Source organism: Monodelphis domestica, chromosome 3 (assembly GCF_027887165.1).
Source record: "Monodelphis domestica isolate mMonDom1 chromosome 3, mMonDom1.pri, whole genome shotgun sequence".
Lineage (NCBI taxonomy): Eukaryota > Metazoa > Chordata > Mammalia > Didelphimorphia > Didelphidae > Monodelphis > Monodelphis domestica.
In genome coordinates this window covers 136,769,739-136,793,969 of record NC_077229.1, presented here as the reverse complement: position 1 = coordinate 136,793,969, position 24,231 = coordinate 136,769,739, and the positions used below count along the sequence as shown (strand labels likewise).

At 36.0% G+C, this 24,231-nt stretch overlaps 1 protein-coding gene across 12 annotated transcripts in view; it reads right to left on the bottom strand.

Moving 5' to 3' along the window:
- Positions 1-24,231, bottom strand: part of TATDN1 (TatD DNase domain containing 1) — a 50,707-nt gene that overhangs the window by 23,639 nt on the left and 2,837 nt on the right. For 2 of the 12 annotated variants that reach the window (XM_056823111.1, XM_007488299.3), the window contains exons 2-6: positions 13,009-13,074; positions 10,167-10,216; positions 4,302-4,365; positions 1,339-1,482; positions 1,196-1,238 (exon numbers count right to left, since the gene is read on the bottom strand). In XM_056823111.1, the coding sequence (XP_056679089.1) occupies positions 1,196-1,238; positions 1,339-1,482; positions 4,302-4,365; positions 10,167-10,216; positions 13,009-13,074 (367 nt within the window). Of the gene's footprint in view, positions 1-1,195; positions 1,239-1,338; positions 1,483-4,301; positions 4,366-10,166; positions 10,305-13,008; positions 13,075-13,302; positions 13,453-22,666; positions 22,794-24,231 lie in introns of those variants that run through there. The other 10 variants (XM_016431883.2, XM_007488300.3, XM_056823113.1 and 7 more) reach the window with 10 other exon arrangements.

Sequence of the window (24,231 nt, the reverse complement as noted above, 5' to 3'; positions counted from 1 at the left end):
GACTTTTAAAAATGGTATATATGCCAAATGATATGGCACAGTGGGATAATTTTCAGATGTAGGGTGATTTTTATCATCATCATGATTAATCAGACTCTAGCTATAGATCCATTACTTTGAACGTAGCTACAGATACTACTTGAACTAAAGAATAAGAAATTAGTGTGCCGCTGTGGAAAAAACAAAATAATCCATCCATATGATATAGTTGATGATTAGACTCATATACATCTTTTAAAAAAACATGCTTACTAAACTTTATTTCAAACTATCCTATTTGGTTCTGAGAATGAAGTGTGTTAAGTCCAGGGCTAGGTAGGATTAGAACCTTTAGCTTGTCAAATATTTTAATTATCATAGAAATATCAAATATAACTTATTCAGTGTTACAATAAAAATATAGATTTGGAGGTGATCCCAATGACAATGTGGTCCAGCCCCTGGCTTTGGTTTTTGAAATAAAGACTCCATAACCAGTCTGGGTGGCATCTTCTCATGCTATTTCATCTGTATACTAAAGTAGAACTTTATTATATCCAACTAAACTGAAGTTCTTTTAACTTAACTACCATCTGAATTGGGAGAGAGGAGGCCAGCCTGTAGAGTGTGACATTGAAATAAAACAGGAGTTGGACTAGTAGTTGGGAATGAGCTGGAAATTGTGTGTAATCCTTAAAATGGTTTCAGAAGGACTCACTTGTAACAATGACTACTGAGTTTTGCCCTATTTTATGACCAACAATTTTCAAGAAATTCCAAGGCAATTTCCTTGTTGATATAAAATAGGATATGGATTTGGTGGCCTAACCTTCACTTTTGGTATCCCTTTGGCTCTAGTAATTTATTGCCTATATCCACATTTCAAGGAGCTATAATTAATGGCTTATGAATGAATAGGTTTAATAACAGCAATTGATAAGATATTTTAATTATTATTGTCTTCCATAACCCCATGGGTATATTCACACACACAAGATTCAAGGATTCACTGAGAAATGCATTCATAGTAATATCTATAATATTGTAATTTTGTATAATTTGTAAAATTGTAATGCTGTAATTACATATGAAAAAACATGTTTCAGAGTTACAAATATATAATGGCTAAAACTATCATTAACACAAAGTAATTGCATTTTGACCTGATAAAAGCTTTAAAAATTACTATTAATCTATAGTAATAAATTTTCCTTACTTGAGTTGTGTATCTTTAGGACAAAACTGCAATCTATCAAAATCTATAAAAGATTAAAAATAACCACAATTAATCAATACTTTGTTATCAAAAAATCAGCATCACAGAATAAAGTCATTCTGACCTGCTCAAATAGCACTTACCCAGTCCACATTCACCTATTGCTACAACTTTTCCTTTATTATTTTCAGCAAGATTTAGCAGCTCAGTTAAATAAAGGTCAGGATCATTCTTTTCAAATTCTCCACAGCGGGTAGGATGACATCCAACTGTGCTGTAAAACATATCTAGTACAAAATAATATAATGGACTTATTTTTGCCTTCATGTTTATAGCCAATATGCAAAAACACTATAATTATCACTTATTCTAAGAAAAATAAATCAAGATGAGTATTACACCTATAATCTCACTGGTATAGGGAACCTCCAGATGAAGAAGTTCCCTCAATTAATGCAAATCAGGACCTTCTCAGGAACTTCTTTTCTTAAAAGAGTTACCTAGAACTGCAAAAGGGTAAGTGACTTGTCATGAGTCCAGGCTTCACTCTACCCACAGGAAAAGGATGGAGCCACTCTCAAATGCTCAGCTACACATTTGTACATAAAATAAGGCAGGTTGGAAGTAAAAAGACACACACTCATACATAACAATGAGAAATGGCAACTAACTCAAAGATAGAAAAAAAGAAAACCTATAAAAGCAGAGTAATGTAGAATGAAGGATTCTTCAAAACTCATTTGTTCCTGGGGACATCAATAAATTAAAACAAAGTACAATATGCACAATGATGAATTTGTATCAAGATAAAACTAATGACCCTGGGCAAGTCACTTGACCCCCATTGCCTAGCCCTTACTACTTTTCTGCCTTGGAGTCAATACTGTGTATTGACTCCAAGACGGAAGGTAAAGGTTTAAAAAAAAAAGATAAAACTGTTATATTCCATTTCCTCTTTATGAAGGAAGGGAAATGGGTGATACATTTTAAAATGATTTCTATCCAAATAAATTTTTAAGAAGTTTAGGTGCTTTTAAAGAGTAGCTTCAGTTATCTAGAAAAATCACCTGCCTGGGCCAGGTACTTCACTGACTAAAGTTAGGTAAATGAGGCACAGCAAATACTTGAGAATGCTTTTCTCTATCACCCCAATAAAGAATGATGTTTTCCTTCAGGATTGCATAAAGAACTTTGCTCATTTTTCTCTAGTACATTGTCCATTAATATAAATCAAACTTTCTTAACCTCCACAGATACTCCAAGGTATTGACCTGCTATAGAAGTGAACCTGGCTTTTCAAAGGCTTGCCAGCCGACTGAAAGCTCTGGCAGATTCTACCAGGCTGAAAGGGTCTTCAAGTATGGACTTGGCAATGGACTGAGCATGCTTTCAAAAGGCAAGCCTGGCTAAGTCTAAAAAGAGGCTCATGACCAGCAGGTTAGCCACATGGGGATGGCTTATTTTGTTATACTATCCTTATGAGAAAAAGAAAAATACAAAATAGCTCTTATTCATGTGCAGGCCCTGTCTGATTCCACAAAGTATTGTTTATCCTCTCTCCCCCTCCCCCCCAAAAGGGCAAAGGTTGATAAGAACTAGTTTTTAGCTTATCTATAAAAGGTAACTTAACTATTTGTACACTAAACAAAAGATCTTGGTCAATGACCAATGAGTCAATAAGTACTTTGGAGGAACTGATCTGTATCAATATTGACATTCTCATCATAAACAAGAGATATATGGAAGTGGAAGTTAAGCTGAAGGATTATTCATTTATAAATTCTTCTAGGAGAGGCAAATTATGCAGCTGGTTTTATTGTATATACAAAGGCAAAAAAAGTTTCATAGAATGCTTACTCATCATGTACTGTAATGTTCATCATGATGAGCATTTCCAAAACAAACACCATGAATATAACAGAAGCTCAAGATCTACTGCAAAGGATGAGGCTGATAAATTTTACAAATGTAGAGGGTCAATAAGACCATCCAACTTAAATGAATGTATCCTTTAATACTTGGGCAACTTCAGTGCAAAGATGGGGAGAGGGGAGAACTGAAAGGTGTGTTGGAAAAGATGGTGCACAATCAAGAACTGAAAGAGGAAAGAGGCTTGTCAACTCAACAGAAACCTCATGCTTCTATATTAGGAATACTTTCTCTAAGAAGAGAGCCAGGAAGCATCCAATATGGCAAAAGTCATCAGGTGAAGGAACTGGATAAGTTTAGCCTAGAAAGATGCAGGGGAAGACATAATAACTTCAAGTATTGAGAGGACTGTCATGAAAGAGAGGTTATACTAATTCTATTTAGTTATGGAAGTAGGTGGAAGTTCAAAGAGGCAAATTCAGATTTAATGTAGGAGAAATCTTTGTAAAAATTAGATTGGTTTTACAGGGAGAGAGATAATAGGGTGCCTCATTGGATGTTTTCATGAAAAGGCAGGCTGACTACTTGTTGGTTATGTTGCATAAGGGATTGGTTTTCAGGTATAGGTTGAAATAGATGGCTGTTGAGGTCCCTTTCTACTCTGAAATTATGATTCTATGAATTTTAACAGTTGTCATAACAGAAAAAGCATTAGACCTGGAGTAAGGAAGATCTGAGTTTGAAACCTGCCTCAGGCACTCCATAACTTTGGGCCACTGAACAAGTTATATGCTGCCCATCAGCCTTTTTCTTAATCAGTAAAAAAGTAGTAGTAGTAGTAACTGCACCTATTTTACAGAGTTGTTTTAAGGATCAAATAATATAGTATATGGAAAGTTTTGCAAACCTTAAAGTTCTTCATAAACATTAGTTATTGTTACTATTATTATTGTATTGGAAAAAGCAGAGTAAAGGAAGGAAGACCTACCATCTGTGCCATCAAAACCAAGTGTTACAAGCTTCTTTGCATGTCTTAAAAATAGTATGATGTATACTTATTTGTAAAGTTTAATTACTGATTCATCTTAACAGTATACCACTAAAACATAGCTCATTCTCTTTTTCTACTATGTTTTTTAAATAGTAGTGATATATTTTGCCATAGTTCTGCCAGTTTTCAAAATATCTTCAAAACCATTTAATTAACTGGATTTTGGGTAAACAAATATAAGGATACCATTTGTCTTTGCCAAATTCAGAGCATCTTTACTGTCTTGTAGACTTCCACCTGTAATCATGAACTGAAAAAGACAAAAAAAAAACACAAAAGAATATGGGTTTATCCATGATTCACAGTTAACAGGAAATGACAACAAGCCCATTATCTTCATATTTTTGTGTCTGTTCTATTTTGCTGGTATCTCTTCAGTCAATGAAATTTATGCTGATGAAGCCTGTGAATCTTGGTCAGTAAGTACTTCCCCAAATAAATCTCCCTTTGCTCACTTTAAAAAAGTCAGCAAAGAATCTTCTACTAATTGTGACTACTCAGAATACACAAAGTAAATAATTCAATTATGCACAATTATGTGACCAGAGATTTAGAATTGGAATGGACCTTAGAAATTATAGTCCAATTCTATCATCTGATATCAAGTGTCTTTTTCACTTGTAATTCAGCAGTATTTTGTCAAGTAGATAATTATCCTAAAAAGGAAATCAATTAAGAGAGCTAAAAACATTAGTAAAAGAAAAACACAACAAAACACTATCATGTTAAATTTTAAGCAGTCATATATATAAAACACATAGTAAATTACATAAACAATTATTCCTGCCATTCCCCCCTTCTTTCCACCCCCCCTCGTCCCCCAGGAGAGGAGAGTAAACTAAGTCTATAATGATAAAATAGTGGTAGATTGGCACTTCCTTGATGCACTTCCCAAATGTTATTTTGTACTATAGATATCTGTGTTTCAGACCCTCCTGTTATATTATACTGTCTATGAGAACAAGGGGCTATTTCTTACTGAATCTTTGTCTTTTCCTTAAATTTTGTATAAGAAATGATAAGTAAGTTGTGAAAAGGGAATACAAATTATATATTCAAAATTTTACATTGGAAGAATGTATTTACTACTGATAGTCTAACATATATTTAAAGCTGGAAGAGACTTAAGAGGACACATATTTTTGGATCTTCTAAATCTATTTATCTCTTCTCATGAAGAGACCAGGGCCCAGACACAAATAGCTGAAAAGTATCTGAGGTGGAATCTGAACTCAGGTGTTGACTTCAAAGTCAGTGCTCCTTCTGTTGTATTTATTGTCGAACAACAAATTTTATAAGTAAGGATCTTGACCAAATATCTACTAATGTACTGCTGAGGTAAAGAAAAATGAAAATAAAAATAGCTAACATTTAGGCAATGCTTTAATATTTACAAAGAATCTTCTTCAGAACACCTTTATGGAATATGGCAGTGTGACTATTATCTCATTTCTACAGGTAAGGAAACTAGTCTGGAATGGCTAATTGACATGTGTCCATATCACTCAGGTATATAAGGTGTTACAGCTGGGTATGTAGTATATCAGGATTATATAAAAAGGAATTTTATAAAGTGGTTTGGAATGAAATAGATACTGTGACTATTATATCCCCCTCACTCTCCCACTCCTACTCCCAGCCATTTTTCATTAGTGCTTGGCCAGAACAGAATTAAAACTGAAGGAGCCACATTTTACTATTGAAGAAACTATCTCAGAAAAATAAACTTACTTATCAAGTCACAAAGTTAGTTAGTGGTGGAATCTGTACTAGAACCCAGATTTCTTGTATCTCCAGTTTGTACATTTATGGGGTAGCTATAATAAAGATTTTAGAAGAAAAAATTATTTTCTAAAATAAATTGGCATTGATTTATTGATGACTTTTTTTTGAGCATGACCCCCTAGTGAGGAGGCAGTTCTGATATCAACTGTACTCTCATACACAAGTCATTTAACCTCTCTTATCTTCTGTTTCCTTATATGCAAAATAGGGCTAATAATTTATTACCTTCCTTAAAAATGTCATAAGATCAACAGAAATCAGCAGTGTGACATGGTAGTTAACATAGTAGTAATATGGTAGCTCTTGGGCTGCAATTGAAGAAGCACAGTGAGAAAGGGAAGTATAAGGATATATCCTGAGATCAATGGGCAAGCAAAGAAAAACAAGAGGATTATAAGCAGTATTGCCTTGTAAAACGGTGAGAAGCATTGGAGGGAAAAATAAATTGATAGAAAGCTCAGGAAGATATCTACCTTAAGCCAAATCACCCAAAGTATATTATTTAAATATAAAAATGGAAGGAAGAAAATAAAATGTCAGATGAGAAATGGCAAAGATCTCTAAAAGATTTCTATAACAAACTCATTAATTCCACTAAAGTGGCCATATTTGGATTCTTGGAGTCCATAATATACTACATGAAAAAGTTGAATAGGAAGATGCAGCTACACTATAGTAAAAGCACACAGAAGAGAACTAAATTGGCAGTGATCATTTGAGGGTATGTGGAAAGCAATTTTCAAGATATCTAAAAAAATGAAAGATTAATTACTCAGAAGTCTTGGATGTGAGTTATAGAATACCACAATGTCTATAAAGAACATTTATTTTTTGTTTTATTTTTTTTTCTTTAAACCCTTATCTTCTGTCTTGGAATCAATACTTTGTATTGGATTCCAAGGCAGAAGAGTGGTAAGGGCTAGGCAATGGGGGTCAAGTGACTTGCCCAGGCAGGGTCACACAGCTGGGAAGTATCTGAGGCCAGATTTGTCAAAAAACATTTATTAAAGGTCTACTATCTGTCAGACACTGTGCTAAATACTGGGGATAATAAAGAAAAGGCAAACAACAGTCCCTATTCCTGAGATGTCCAGAATCTAACAGAGGAGACAGTATTACCAAAGGGCAGTGACAGTGCATGGTGGGTATGAATAGGCTGCAACATATTAACAATAATGAATTATACAAATGAAATGGGAAAATCTGATATCCAAGTAGAATTCAGAAAAAGGGGTGGGCTAGTCATATGGTAAAAGCAAGGGTTACAATGGATTGCCTGGACACTCCATGCATGTAAAGAGTGTGAGGAGAACCCTCAGGACACTAGATGGAATCCTCTATGGAACATTTATAGGAAAATATATGGATTGCAGCACTGAGATTTGACCACTAGGGGAAGCAGAGATAACATGAATGATAAAATCATGGCTTCATTTAAGTCAAAGTTCTACATGTATGGTTTTTAAAATATCAGTTTTATGAGGAGAAGACAATGTAGTGATGGCTAGATAACCAATGCCATGTAAAAGATCTAGTTTTAAGTGAACTACAATCTTGAGGTGTCAACAGTGTGACATGGTAGCCAAAATGCTAATGTTAGCCTAAGAGAAAGTCAGAGATGGTAGCCAGAACAGGGGAGATGCTAATCCTCTTGGCCTTCTTGGATAAAAGTTTGGACAGAATACATCTACAGCAAAGATTTCAGTTCTGGGGACTATACCTCATATCCAGGCAGGACACTAGACAAGCAGGAGAGCAGCAAAAGAGGGGGACCAGGATGAAGAAGTGCCTCAAGATCATGGGCATATGAGTATTGACTAAAGGAACTGATAATATTTAGCCTGGAAAAAGCTTAGGGATAAATTATAAAAATCAAATATTTGAAGAATTATCATACAGAAGAAGGCCAGGCTTGTGATTGGCCCAGAAGGCAGAACTAGGGGCAATGATAGAAACTGCAGAGGGAAGATACAGGCCTGATGTCAGGTAAAATTCCCTGACCATAGGTGAAATGACTGTCTTGGGATGTGGTGAGTCTCCCTATATGAGAGTCTCTGTACAGGGGCTAGATGACTATTGTAAATCTTGAAATTTCTCAGACTTGTGAATGTTAAAAATTTCCCCATCGGGGAATTCTCAATTGGAACAATTCCCTACTGGGAACATTCCCCATTTTTGACTGTGAGAACTCGCTAGGATCAGAAATGGGAGGACCTCTACTCCACCCCTACTTAAGACTGCTTTAGGGGAGAAAACTCCTTGCTAAACAATGAAAAGTACTTAGACCCATACTTATAATGAGGCAAGGAGTTCTTTGAGCCATGCCTGTTTTTAGAATTGATACAATGGGATGCTAGGTACCTATAAAGGTCGGGCAACTTGTAAACTTGCTAGGAGCAAAGAGGTGAAAACTTATTCAGAGGTTTTCTCTTGAGGGGATTAGTCAACTCAGCTGTGTTTTCTCTGGTTCAGACTTACTCAGAGGTTTTCTACTAAAGGGATTAGTCGACCCAGCAGTGTTTTTAGAATGGGCAGTCCTTTAGAAAACGTCTACAGTGATTGGTAGATGTAAGGACTTAGGGGAGGTGACATAGGAGAAAACCCCCTATATAAGAAAAAGCAGAATCTCTTGAAAGACAAGCCTTTTGAAGAAATCTCTGATGAGGATGGCTTGAAGAGAATCTCTTGAGAGAGGCTTTTGGAAGGAGATCCTTTTGGAGACCGCTTGAGAGGAGCTCTTGGAGGAATTCTCTAAAAAGGTCTCTCAAGGGAGGCTGACTCTGGCTGGAACTCTCTCTGAGGAGACTCTGTCACTAGAATCCTTACTTAGACAGACCTTGTGGTGAGTGATAAAAGACTGACTGACTGATCTCTCTCTTTTAAGACTCAGGTCTAGGCCATGTTGGCTTAAGGCCCTTCATATTTATTCCTTTCTTACTCTTTCTCTCTTTCTTTAATTCCTCATTGTATTATTAATTAAACTCTCTATAAAACCCAGTTGACGTGGGTATATTTCATAATTGGGAATATTTCCCTGGCGACCGACCACCTTATATTTGATTTTAAACAAAACACTGTAGTGAAAACATATTTCCTGCAGTCACAATTTACTCACCCACTCTTATATCTACTACAATTTATATCTTCAACCATTTTAACTGCCACAGTTTATGGCAGACAACTATTTTAAATGTTACACTATTTCATGTCAGCAATGCTGTAGTGGGAATTTTTTGGTTACTTGTGGATAGGACTTTGTTCATGCCACAGACCCCTTTTGCAAAGCCTAGGGATTCTTCAGAAAAGTTTTTTAAAAGCATAATGTGAAATTCACTGTATGACAAAAGAAACCAATTATAATGAAATAGTTATCAAATATTAAAAAAAATGCTAAGAAATCCCAGGTTAAGAACCCTTGGGGTTAGATTCTGAGATCTAGCTTTTCTAGCTGTGAATTTCTTTGATTCTGTGAAGGAAAATAAGTTCCCCTTCAAATCCAAAGGTGCCTTTCTCAGTGAAAATTCCTAGTTCTTCTGATGATAAAATTATGGTTGTTAAAAATAAATAACTGTCCTTCACCTGTCTTTTAAGTTTGGGCTCATTCAGATTCTCGAAAGGTAAAAAAGATAAGGCAGATAAAATGCCTTTCCAGCAGTTTGGTTGCATGCTATGGGTGCATGCAAATAACAAAGCTACCTTAAAAATACAAATCATTAGATAATCTTTTTAAAAAATCTATCCCTAATACTCAGTTTATTGCCTTTCTATGAGGCATAAGGGTTTAACATCTGGAGTTAGAGAACTGGGGTTGAATTCTGCCTTTCCCACTTCACACCTGAATGACCTGTAACTCACTTTGCCTCTCATTGCCTCATCTGCAAATGATAACTCAAGACCTAAATTTGATGATCATATAGAAATTCCTAGAGATAAACATAGGCCCACCTTTTTGGAGAAATATCTATAAGGCTTTTGCAATCAGAATAAGAGAAGTGTACAATGTTAAAGCTGGATGGGACCCTAGAAATTATTTAGTGCAACTCCTTTTTATAAATGTGAAACCAAGGCATATTCATCACTGCAAAAAGAGTGTTGTGATACTCCCCTTTCATTTATGTTAGAACATGTCATGTTCTGCATCATAAAGCACATAAAAGCTAAATTACTAATTTCTTAAAATTTCAGTAGCTTTAATATACTTATTTTTAAAAGACTATGAAATTTAGTTTAAAAATTAAATAAGAATGAAAAACAAGGAGATGTTACCTTTTTAACACCAGTTTGGACTGCTCTTTCTATTATATCCAAGAAATCATCTGTAAAGATGGACCCCGAAAGAGAAACAGGAAAACATGAATCCATTTAGGTGGCATTTAACTTTGATGACCCTGAGACCAAAAGACACTGACATAATCATTTTTATTAAATTAAGATTAAGTACACAATCTTTAATGAGTCTCTACTACAGAACAAGTGTTTATTCATCATTACCAACTTGCTTAAAAAAGCAAAAAAGGGTTTTGTACTGGATATGAATCACTCAGTGTGGTAACAGCATATAGCTAGGTACAATATTTGTTAAAGATCAGCTTAATAGTTGATAAAATAGACTACTGGATGAAACAGAGTATATGAGCTTGAGGTTCTTTTTAAAATAAGCTAATCAAATGAAATGGAGTAAAAGTAAAAATTTGGGTACTCAAACTTTTTTCATGGCTTGAATTTTAGATTTTATTGTACTATATCATAAAATAAGTTTTGATAAACTGTCTAGTTCTACTTGGTCCAGGTACACTTCAGTGGAACTTCAGATTTTATGAATATTCCAGTATTCCTTTTTGTTTATTTGTTTTAAAATTAATTTGTTAGCTGGTTACTTTGAAATTCCCAGGTATCTCCCTCCCTCCCTCTCTGCACTAGAGAAGGGCTTTTCTGACAAACAAACAAAATATATATATGAAAACTATGTCAGTATTCTTTTTTGAAATGACATTTGTTAATGCTATTTCTTGGAAATGTTTTAGCTAATTCTTCTTTTTATAATAGACCACACAGATAAAAAGATTTATCATTCCCCTGTCCCTAAATAGCTACAGTTATCCCTTCTACATCTGAACTTTCCTCATGATGGTTTCAATATATCATGGGTCAGCATAAGAAATTAAATGGAAATTTTGGGCAGTTTTGTGGAAACTGCAGAGGACACACAAAAGCCAGCAGATGACACAGAAAAAATTCAGAAACTAGGAAATACATACCCTAAAATTTACAATAAAGTATTGTGTACACCCTATAAAAGAAAAAAAAATATCCAGTACTTAGGGAAAATCAAAAAAATTTCGAGTGCCATGCCCCAAACTCTCATGATGTGGGATAACTGTATTTACCAATAATCCAAAGTTTAAGGGGGAAAAAATTACCATTTCTCTAAGTGATGTCAATAAATCTTTTAATATAAAAGAAGCAGCATGACATAGAAAAATGAATATTGGCCATCAGGGCACTTGATCTGAAACCTGGCTCTGCCATTTGCTACCTGTGTCAACTCTGAATATAACCTTGAATAAATCACATCTCTGACAATGAAGGGTGTGAACTATTTGGAGTATTTGATCTTAAAGGACCCTTCTGAATCCAAAGTTTATGATCCTAAATAAACTGACAATGGGAAAAAAAAATTTATATTATATCAGATTCACTTATTCATTTAAAAAGCGGCCATTAAGGAACTATTGCGGGGCATGCCCTAAAATAAAAGCTCATCTATTATTTGACTGTCCCTCTCCTAAATCAAGGACAGCAAGGGCTATCCCTTAGGCAGGAAATGCTGTACTTTCTGGCTCCTGCCCTGTAGATCCCTTCAAAGCCCAGCTCTAATGCTATCTCCATCAAGAAACCTTTCCTGATTCTCCCACAGTCATTAACAGTCTCATTCTCCCAAATAACTGTTTTTATCTTGTACATATCCCATTTTACCTGTCTGTGAACACGATGTACTCCTAACAGGAAATGTAAACTCCTTTAGGGCTAAGACTAATTATGTGTCTGTATACTGTGAATCTTAAAACTGCTCAGACTCTACCTTAGAACATTTGGTTAAGGCTATTCCCTTATTGTAACAAATGAAGGCACTTGATCAAGAATGTATTGGGAATTTTAACTTTACTCCACCCATACTAAGGCATACTTAAGGGAAGATAAAGTTGCAAAACTCCTTACTGAACAATGAAAATGTACTTAACTCATACTTATAGTGAGGCTAAAACCTTAAGCTAGGTCTATTTTTAGATCTAATACAAAAGGGTGCTACGGTACCTATAAAGGTTAAATGAATCACTAAAAGGTCAAGCAACTTACAAAGGGCAAACTTAGCAAGAGGTGTGAAGTTTTAGCCTACTCAGAGAAGGTGATAACAAAAGAAGATGTGAATTAAGAATGGTCAGTCCTGTGGAAAGTGTCTACTGTGATCGGTAGATGTGAAAATTTAGGGGAGGTGACATAGGAGAAATTTCTCTTTAAAAGGAGCTGGCTCTCTCAACTTAGGAGTTAGTTGGAGCTCGGACTAGTTGGAGTAGCTGGGGCCTCTGAACTTAGTTGAGTTTGGAAGCTGAATTGGAGGGTCTCTCTGAACACTAGAGTTTTGCTTGGGACAAAATCTTGTGGTGAGTGGATAAAAGACTGACTTATTTTTCTCTCTTAAAGAGAAAGGCCTAGGCCATTTGGCCTAGGCCCTAGCCTTTTCCTACTATTTCCTCTTATTCTGTCTCTCTCCCTTCCCTTAATTCCTTCATTCATATTAATTAAAATCTCCATAAAACCCAGCTGACTTGAATATTTCATATTTGGGAATTTTTCCCATGTTGACCACTTATTTTTGATAAAAATCAAGACACTAAAATTATCTTTACAGTTTTGGCAATTTACAGTCTTGAAGCCATATTTTCGCAGTCACAATACCCAGATCTTGGCACATAATAGGTGCTTTGTACAGGTTTGTTGACTGATTTATTGACATCTTATTTGAGGAGATCACATTTATTTTTTCATAGGAGCAATAAATTTGACTTTATAAGAGAAATTAGAGTATTTGCAATACTAAAAAAATTACCTTGGTGTTTTTGAATCCCTCTATAAATTCCTCTAAAAACAGGATCAGTCAAGTTGACACCAATATCTATAAATAAGAAATATACACATATAATTAACCTTTTAAAGTACTTATTTTTAATTCCTACATAAATCTAAAACATTCTGTTCTAAATTTTTGCTTATACATTTATTCTAAGAAACAAAAAAGTTATTCCTAGGCCTGTCAGAATGTAAACCATCCTTTCATTAGCAGTTAAACAGTTATTTATTCACTAACAGCCATATTCTAGAGAAAAATGAGAACTAATCTTACCTTATAATCACAGCAAGTACTTTTCAGGTAGATTAATTTTCATTTAAACCCCCTAAGAATCCTATGACATGGAGGTAGGGCAAGCAGGATTATCCCCATTTTAAAGATGAAAATCCTCTTCAAGGTAAACTGCCCTGCCCTGCAGCCAGGAGGTAGGAGGAGCTCATCCCTTATAAGTCTGTTAACCCACATGCATTTATACCATTGCAGAACAATGGGGTGATAGTTTAATTATGTGTAAAGCTCAAATTTGTTGATCAGGAGGAAAAACAACTGTCTTTAGCCATCCTCACACTGTGAAGTCATCATAGAAATCACATAAATATCATACTGTACTCATGAGAGATAATAACCATTTTACAAGATTGTGTCTAGGCCTGCTCTGCCTTTCTAAGAGAACAGTGGTTCTTCACCTTTTCTTTGGACCTCTTGGGCAATTTGGTGAAGCCTTCTTGGACCTTGGCTATGGTTCTTAGGAAAAAAGGGGAGCCACTGGAATTTCTGAGTGATGTTAATTACAGGATCAGACCTATGCTTTAGGAAATTTGTGATGGTAGCTAGAGAGATGTAGTAGAGAAGACTCAAAGTAGGGAGCTTTTGCAATAATCTAGGTCTGGGGTGTTGAAGGCTTGAACTAGGATGTGTTTGTGAATGCAAAGGAGAACATAAATTGGAAAAGTGTGCTGATAAAACAGTAAGATTTGGCATGAAGAGAGTATGAGAAGTTTGTGAGAATGAAGATGATACTAAGGATGAGAGCCTCAGGATAGTGGTACCCTAGATAGTAATCAGTTTGGAAGAGGGGCAGATTTAGAAGATGGAATATTATGTACAGGTGGCAACAAGTAGCCCAGTTTATACATGACTATCTGTTGCCCAAGTTATTATTAAATATTAAAACCAGGTATTAAAAGCAATAGCATGAAAAACATGTACTATGGGGTGCCTCCCCACCCCTCACTCCTGACCTCCAGCCTATTCACTGGGTAGACGGATCTCACTAGGTGCTGCAGTACCCAGTGAAAAAGGTGCTATGGAGAAAATTCTAGAATCAATCATTAAAAAGATAGTAAACATTAAGAAAAGAGTCAACATGGCTTCAACAAGAATGGGTCATTCCAGATTAATTCATTTCCTTTTTTGATAGTAATTCTAAACTAGTAAAAAAACCTAATGGAGGTGCTATGAATATAGTTTAATAGAATTTTGGCAGTTTCTGATTAAACAATCATATTTTTTTAAACTCTTACCTTCTGACTTAGAATCAATACCAAGTATTGGTCCCACAGCTGAAGAACAGCAAGTGCAGTTAAGTGACTTGCCTAGGATCACATAGCTAGGAAGTATCTGAGGCCAGTTCCCAGGTTGCCCTGACTCCAGGCCTGGAGTTCTACTCATTGTGCTACTTACCTGCCTCAATCCATATGCCTTTTACTTATTCATTTAAATTTTATAACCCTTACCTTCTGTCTTGGAATCAATACTGTGTATTGGTTCCAAGGCAAAAGAGTGTTAAGGGGTAGGCAATGGGGGTTAAGTCCCAGGGTCACACAGATACAAAGTGTCTGAGGCCACATTTGAACCCAGGACCTCCCATCTCTGGGCCTAACTCTCAATCCACTGAGCTACCTAGCTTCCCCCCTCCGTATGCTTTAAAAAAAAAAAACAACTCTTACCTTCTCTCTTTGAATCAATACTAAGTATTAGTTCCAAGGCAGAAGCGTAGTAAGGGCTATGCAATGGGGGTGAAGTGACTTGCCGAGGGTCAACACAGCTAGGAAGTATCTGAGGCCAATTTTGAACCCAATATCTCCCATCTCTAGGCCTGGCTCTCAAACCACTGAGCCACCCAGTTGCCACTCAAGATTTTTTCCAAGACTGGTGTCTTCCCATCCTTGATATGTCTTGTGACTCAATCATTCAGCATCCTCAAAAAAGCTACCTCCAGGTCCATTGTGGTTGCTTTTCCTGTCTTTACTCTCTTTAGTGTTCTTCCTTTCTTATAAGGACATCTAGTTAAGGCAATAGTCTAGTGGGTGGAGGGCAGGTCATATAGCTAGGATGACTTGGATTCACCTAAAGTATCAGATAAAAAAGGGAGTGTGACTCTGGGCAAGTCACTTAACATCTTAATACTCAGGATCAGAGATCTGCAAAGGGCCAAATCTAGCTTTCAGTTTGTTTTTGTTCAGCCCATGAGCTATTTTACCTTTTTAAAATGTAATAAGATGTTATTAAAAAATGTAAAAACTATTCCTAACTCCTAGGCTGTATACTCATAAAACTTTTAAGTTGCAAAGAAGGTGCTAACTTGCATTGGTTGAGGGAGTTTCTTCTTCCAGGAGCTCCTTTTATCAGTGAAATCACAGACCTAGACCTCTAAGCCTTAGCCTATCCTGTTAGGAAGGAAAAATGGCATTACCCAAGAGGACACTAGAGAAGAAAGCCATTTCCTTAGTCTACATCATATGTATCCTGGAGAAATTACACCTCTAGTCCAGGTTCTCTCCTTATAAGCACACCTAAGGCTTTGATGTTAAAAGGCTCTCTACTGTCCCTGATGGTGAACACTATTTTTTTTTAATAAAAAATCTTTGCAAAGAATCTATAGTTTGTTCTTGCTTTTTTTCTGAAAATTAGGGTAAAATTTGCCTTCCGCCACACTTAGGCCACTATTGTCATTTTTGATGACTGAGCTTATAGGTCAATCCAGGTGATCTGAATCATCAAGGAAAATTAAGAGTTCTCTTTATTCTCACCTTACTTATCTTGAATATAACTTTCCTATTGTACACAGAGTGAGAACATATACTTTCTGAATTGAATTATTTTGAGCTAAAATCTTTTTTGGTTGTTTAGTTGTATTTCACTCTTTTTTGATCCTGATTTAGGGTGTTCTTGGAAAGGAAACTAGTGTTTGCTATTTCCTTCTCCAGCTCATTTCACAGGTGAGGAAACTGTAGCAAACAAGGTGAAGCAACCTGCCCAGATTCATATAGCAAGTAAATGTCTCAGACCAGATTTTAACTCAGGAAGATGAATTTTACTGACTCCAGGCCTGGCACTCTACCCATTGTACCATCCAGCTGCCCTGAGCTGAAATTTGTCTCCCTTTAATTTCCCACCACTGGTTCTAATTCTGCCCAATGGAATGATTATTTTGATCATGCTCTAAAGGAAAGTCATGATTTCACCTGGGGTAAGACATGAATCTGAGATACAACATAAAGGTACAGAAGTAACAAAATTATTTACTCTTGAAGATGCACAATCTGGGAACCTTATCTTTTGCTCCTTACATTCAAGCAGTTGCTATATTTTGTGAATTCTATACCATTTCTGTTTCATTTCTACTTCCACCTCTACCATCTTAGTTCATTCATTACAATTATCCTGGGCCTTCAAACAATCTAACTTAGGTCTTCACATTCAATTTCTCCTCTTATATCAAGTCAATTTGCACTTCTGCAGATTAATATTAAAGTTTAACTTCTAATGTCATGAGCTTCGGCAGATGTGGTTCACCTTTCATTTTCTATGAGCAATGACATTACCTGTCATGTCTTGACTTATCTATGAATTGGATTTAAGTGACACAGAATTGCACAAAGTTGCCAGCATCATTTTCTCTTCCAGAGTTATCCAAGTCTAGTGGCAAGACAAAAGTGAGGACAACTGGTGAAGATTCGAAATGTAGTAGAGGATCTTGGTGTCCTCCATGTCTAACCAAGCTCCAAGCATTCCACAACATCCTGCTTCCGTCACCTTCATGGCCATTGGAACAAAATGTTCCCTTCTGCTCATTCCACCTTGGGAAGTCTTTATATACTTGAGACAGACATCTCCCTAACTATACTGAGGGCTCTGAGACCTACCAGTAATCCTCAATCTGTTTTAGCCTGTCTGACAAGGCAGTTTTACTAGGGTGTGATTGCTTTGCATGCTACAGCTTCTTGAAGCCACAGGTTGAAAGCTGAGTGAGTGAAAGGCGGATATCAAAGGTGGATGAACAGCCCTGAAAAGGTGTTAGACCTCTAAGAATACTCCATAAACCCCAATCTAACCCTATTTTGTCTCCACTGGCCTACCAAAAAAACAAACAAACAAACAAAGAAAAAAACACAACACCATTTAATGACTCATTTCCATTTACTGAATAAAGGTCAAACTTTAAAATGTGGGCTTAGGTTTCTTTTTCCCATTGCTAACCTATATACAATCTGTATTTGAAAGTAGACTATTTATTCGATGCTTTCTTGACTTTGTTCATGTTGCTCCTTCTTCCTGGAAAGCCCAACTCATATAGTCTACCTCACCCATATCCTTACCATCTTTCAAGAGCCAATTTCTCCTTAAGCCCCTTCTAGGTCTTCCAACCAAATATGATCTCTTTTCTTAATCTGAACTCACAGAATACTTTCTGTTATGGCACTAATCAAATTGTGACTTGTTATTTATGTTTGTTTTATCCTTCTTACTAGATAGACTGTAAGATTCTTGAGGGAAAGGCTACCTATATTTTATTTATATCTGCAAATTGAATAATATTTGTGGAATCAAATTTATCTTCAAAACCAAAAGAGAAACTAAAGATCAACCTGATCTACTCAAAAGAAAAATTTATTGAATATTAAATGTTTACTTTCTAAAAAACTCAAAGGTTATATACTATACTTGGTGAACACCTAAAGATCAGTTTTGAACATAATAATAGCTAGCAAGTATATAGTACCTAGTTATATTATCAGGCACCATGCCAAACACTTTACAAATATTATCACATTTGATCCTCACAACAACCCTGGGAAGATGTAAGTACTATTTTTAACCCCTCTTTATAGTTGAGGAAACTGAGGCAAATGGGTAAGTGACTTATCCAAGGACATGCAGCTAATAAGTGAAATTTTAATTTGGATCTCCCTGACTTGAGGTCTACTTTTTTATCCACCATGCCATCTAGCTTCACATTCACCAAACACAGTATGAACAATATAATACCAAAATAAAAAGAAATTTTAATTTAGATTAGCTATCACATACTAAGACTCTACAAAATAATTTGGAATGTTTAGGTTTGAGCCAATCACAATTAAGCCAGCATTAACAAATAGCCAAGAAGAAGATCATATATGTATACTAGATCCTATGCACCTTTAGGTGATGAGATGAAATCAGTTAAAACCTTGCTCTTAAAATTGCTATTTTATAGTAAAAGAAAAACTTTTATTTCCAAGCCCCTTAAGGCTTACAAAGATCTTTTTTTCCTTCTCCAAAACAACTGTGAGGTTGGTAGTACTAAACTTTGTTTCTGTTACTGAATCTATTGTTTCCCCTCTCCAATACCTAGCAATGTAGCTTACAACAAAGGAAAAAAGAGAGAAGGGGGTGCTGGGACGACACTAAACAGCAGGTTAAAGAGCTCTGGGGTTTGCAGCACTTCCTCCTTGGAGTCTGAACCTCACAGTTATCAATCAGGAAAGTAAATCCTTTAGAGAACGGGCCAGTGATCCTCAATAACTACTAACCAGTTGCCATGCACAGGATAGGTATACAGAGAAGTCTGTGGATACCAAGGCTGAGGTTTGTCTAGGAGCACACTACCTAGGGCATTTTAGTGCAGGGAGGAGCTTAAAGTTATGTAGAGTAAAAAAAAAAACAAAAAAACAGGTGCCTTCTGGCTGCTCTGCCATTCACAACTCAATTCTGAGTCATAGATCCAGAGTGAATTGAGGAGAGGACTGTTCCTAGAAATGACATTCCAGTGTGTGGAATGGTCACAGGCCCTAGACTAGGTACAAAGTAATGAGCAAGTTCACCAGCAAGCCGCAGAAATTTGGCTCACCCTCAGGAGTAGGGTCTCAGTCCTACCTTCTAACCTGGTCTGAAATCTGCAGAGCAATGACCAGGGCAGGGAACCCAGTCCAAAGGGAAGCAAAGAACTCTGCCACTCTAGACTATTAGAGTTCCCAGCACAGATAGCAACTGAATATAGCAACATTTACTGAAATTCAAAATGGGGCAAAACCACAGGCTCAAACCCAAATCCAGGTCAGGATCTTGCAGAGCTCAAATTAAGAGGGGCAGGATCAGAATTTTCAGGTCACTTTGGGAACACTAAAAGCTTTCAGGTTCTTATCTTAGCTGTCCCTGGGAGCATGGAATAATACCACACTCAACAAAGTATGAAAACAACAGGAGGACCAATCCTGACATTCCCTCCAGAAGTGTATAGAGCCTGGCTCTAACGTAAAGTTGTTTGTTTTTAATTATTTTATATGAATTCTCTCCTTTCTCCCTCTCTCTCTCCAATCCATTGAGAAAGTAAGAGGTACACAGGAAGTCTCTCAAGTATGAGTCAGGTACTAGACTGGAAGAAAAGGAAAAAAAAAAGGATTCCAACATATAAAGGAATTGTGCAGAGTTCGGAGTTCCTGGATTCTAATGTGGCCCTGGACACTTCCTTGCTGTGTGACCCTGGGCAAGTCATTTAACCCCCATTTCCTAGTCCTTACCACTCTTTTGCCTTGGAACCAATATGAAAATATTAATTGCAAGACAAAAAGGTTTATTAAAAAAAAAAGAATTGTAGTGACAAGGACACTCAAGAAACAAATCCAAAAGAGAATTAACATCTAGAAGTAAATCTTCAAAAAAAAAAAACAACAAAAATAACCCCACAGCTTAAGTACAAATTCAATAAGAATTTCTAGAAGAAATGGAAACAAGAAAGTTAAATGATTTTGTAAGTAAAATGACAGTGCTAAAGGGAAAATTTAGGAAAGAAATTAAAATAAGAAAAAATTGGAAAGGGAATTCATTGCTTGGCACAAGGAAGTACAAAATCTTGCCTAATGAACAAATTCCCTGAAAACTCTAATGGTCTAAATAGAAGCCAATGACTCCATGAGACAACAAGAGATATCAAAAAAGAATGAAAAGGGGGGCAGTTGGATAGCTCAGTGGACTGAGAGCCAGGCCTAGAGACAGGAAGTCCTAGGTTCAAATCTAGTCTCAGACATTTCCCAGCTGTGGGACCCTGGGCAAGTCACTTAACCCCCATTGCCTAGCCCTTACCACTCTTCTGCCTTAGAACCAATACACAATGTTGACTCCAAGACTGAAGGTAAGGGTTTAAAAAAAAAGGATTTTCAACATATAAAAACTTTTTCCTAGTAAGATTTAAAAAAGCCTTTCTTTCTCTGTGAACATAAAAATAAGGAATTAGTTGTCAGGTTTGAAGATAATTATGATATGAAAGCCTCCAATTTTTTCTTGAGATGGAATAATTTCGAGGCTACAAAAATGAAAAATTTTATTTTTATTGTCCTACCCCTACCCTCCAGATGAGAATGAAAGAAAACAAAACTCTTATTACATAGTCAAAACAACTTTCCACAATGACCATGACTACCCTAAATATGTCTAATTCTGCACCATGTTCTTCATATCTCTTTTGGGAGGCAGATAGTATGTTTCATCATCAGTCCTCTGGAATCATCATGGTTGATCATTATACCGATCAATTCCTAATTCTTTTAAAGTTTTTTGTCTTTATCAAATTGTTGTCTTTTTATTTTCCTGGTTCAGTTCACTTCATTATGCATCAGTTCATGAATGTTTTCAGGTTTCTCTGAATCCAACCTTTTCTTCATGACTTATTGTACAATGGTGTTCTACCATACTCCATCTCAAATATTCATATGGGCTATTTGTGCTCAATCTGTGGTATAGCCTTCTGAGCTTATATTAGTCTGGTCAGGGTCAGACACACTGTACAACTGACTTGACACAGTGATGCCATCCTTGGCCCTTTTTAAGTACAAAGGACAACCTCTCAGATTCCCATTCTTTGGCACCTTAAAGAGTTATTAGTATTTTTGTACATCCTTTGAGTTTATTTTGCTTAGAACTAAATTCTCTTTCAATCTTCTGTTCTTCTAATTCTCCCTTCTATTTTCCTGAAATGTATTCATGTATCCAATTGTTTATCTTCCTTCTTTTGACAGGTTCAGAGGAGAGTGTATGAATGTCTATACAAACCTGATTATGTAAGATAATTTTCCCTAACCTCCTTTCCCTTCCTTATACCCCCAGTATATATTTCTCTATCCTTTTCATTTCTCTCTCTTAAAAAACAAACAAACACCTTTATCTTCTATCTTAGAATCAATATTAAGTATTAGTTTCAAGGCTGAAGAGCAAGGACTAGGCAATGGGGGTTAACTGACTGGCCTGGGGTCCCATAGCTAGTAAGTGTCTGACGCTAGATCTGAACCCAGGACCTCCCATATCCAAGGTTAGCTCTCTTATCTTCTGAGCCACCTAACTGCCCCTCCATCCTTCTCTTTAAGATTGATAAGTTGTAACAGAACTCTTAGACCATGTCTAATTAGGCTCCCTCTATGACCTCTGAGAGAACTCAAGATTGAACACAGGCATCTTCTCCTCATACTCGAATGTAAGCAATTTATCCTTGGCAAATAGATGACACAGTGGATAGAACATTGGGCTTAGAGTCTGGAAGATTTGAGCTCAAATCCTCACTTATTAGCAGTGTAACCCTAGTCATGTCACTTAACCACTTGCCTCAGTTTCCTTATATGTAAAATAAGCTGTGGAAAAGAAATGGCAAACCATTCTACTATCTTTGCCAAGAAAACCCCAAATGGAGTTAGAGTTGGACATGACTGAACAACAACTTATCCTTGTTTGGTCCCTTTATGTTTATGCTTACCTTTTTATGTTTCTCTTAACTACTTTGTTTGAACTTCAAAAGGTCTACATAGCTCTGATCTTCTCATCAGGAATGTTTGGAAGTCCTATATTTCATTGAAAATTCATTTTTTTCTCCTACCACTTAGTTTTATTGGGTAATTTATTCTTGACTGTTAAGTCTATATTCTTTGCTTTCTGGAATATCCTTTATAATAATCCTTTATAGTGGCAGCTGTTAACTCATTTGTGATGCTGAATGATTCCTTTCTACTTGCCTGGAAGCTCTGGATTGGGGTTATAATATTCTCAGGAGTTTTATGGAAGTTTATTTTAAGTGCCTTATGGATTCTACTTCCACTTTGTCCTCATGTTCTAGGAGATCTGGGTAGTTTTTAAGATTTTTCAAAATATGTTTAACTCTTTTATGATCATAGTATTCAGTTAATTCAATGATTCTTACATTGTTTTGCTCTGATGTGCCAACTGGCATCTCTCATTCATGTTTCCTGATAAGGTGCTGTGCCTTGCCCCAATGCACAGCCTTTTTCTCTGTGGAGTGTTCCTTGTAAGGTATGCTTCTAGCTAGACCTAGTCTCCAAAAGGCCTCTATCTGCCTCTTTGGCTGACCTGGACTGTAAAAATGACTTACTGTGACTTTTTCTGGGGACTTCCCAATCAAGATTTGTTCTGGTATATTTTCTAGGTCTGTTTTAGAGGTGTTTTGGGGAGGAGTTTGCCATACTACTTCCTACTTCTCTGTCATCTTGGCTTGCCTCCTGAAAATAAATAAAATTAATATAGGAAGTACCCACATTTATAAGCAAATTGTGTTCCTAAAGCTCTTTATAAAACTTGAACTGTATTTTCCCATAAAACCCATGTTTTAATAAAGGCAGCTGGCAATGCAATAGCTAGAGCTAGGTCTGGAATAAAGAAGATATGATCTTAAATCTAGCTCTGGGAAAGTCACTTAACTTTAGTCTGCCTCATTTCCTCAGCTGAAAAATGGAGAGAATAATAGCATCTACCTTGTAGAGTGAACTGGATCAAATGAGATAATATTTGTGAAAGGCACTTAGGACAGTGCTTGGCACATATATGAATACTTAATCCCTTCTATTCCCTCCCCCCCTTTTTTAAGCCCTTACCTTCCTTCTTGTAATCAATACTGTGTATTGGTTCCAAGGCAGAAGAATGGAAAGGGCTAGGCAATAGGGGTCAAGTGACTTGCCCAGGGTCATACAGCTTGGAAGTATCTGAGGACACATTTGAACATAGGACCGCCTGGCTCTCAATCCACTGAACCATCCAGCTACCCTGTATTCCCCTGTTAAATAGTGGGTAGATTCCCATAATCTTTTTTTTTTGTCTCAGAATGTAGAAAAATAGTTTATATTTTCAGAAAGAAACAAGTTACAATGCTAATAATTAAAAAAAAGAAAAATAATATCAAATAGGGCATAATTTATTTTGAATCTTGGTAAAGAAAAAAGGCTAAATTATTACTTAGAAAATAAATAAGGAAACAATTTTAGAGCGCATCAATACATTTCTGGGCATCTTCATGGGCTTTAGAAGATGGATGCACAGGTTATTCATTAAATCTGATTTCATTTTAAAACATGGCTTTCCTTAATAAAAGTACTATTATTAACACAATTCTTATATTCAGCAGCCATAATTTAAATGACTTTTGGACCACAAACATAATAGTAAGGCACAGGTCTGGCTGAGGTAACTTATTTGGCAAAAGCCAGAAGATGATTAAAGAAGATGTGTTTGTATGAAAAAGATTGTCTGATATAGAAGTAACTAAATTATAAACTTAAAATATAAGGAAAAGGTTCGAACCTAGAATGTTGAAGATAAAAGAGCATTGGATTTGGAATTTCAGACAACCTGTGGATAAATTTCAGGGGGTCAACGAACTTGGATGATTAAAAAAATTACATCTTTATTTCAATATAAGTAGTTTGTGTTTCAATACTATCCATTTTATTTTATATATTTAAATGTTACAGTAAAGTAATAAGTAAGGAGAAAACTAAAGGTAATTTGGGAAAGGGGCTCAGTTTTAATCTAAAAACAAGATTGACTAAGTTATTTGCTTAATATTTTAAATGATTCAATGGTAATATATGTATTTTTAATAGACTTCATACTTTTGATGCCCTTTTTTCATATTATAGTTGGGGTTCAAGGTACCTAATGAAT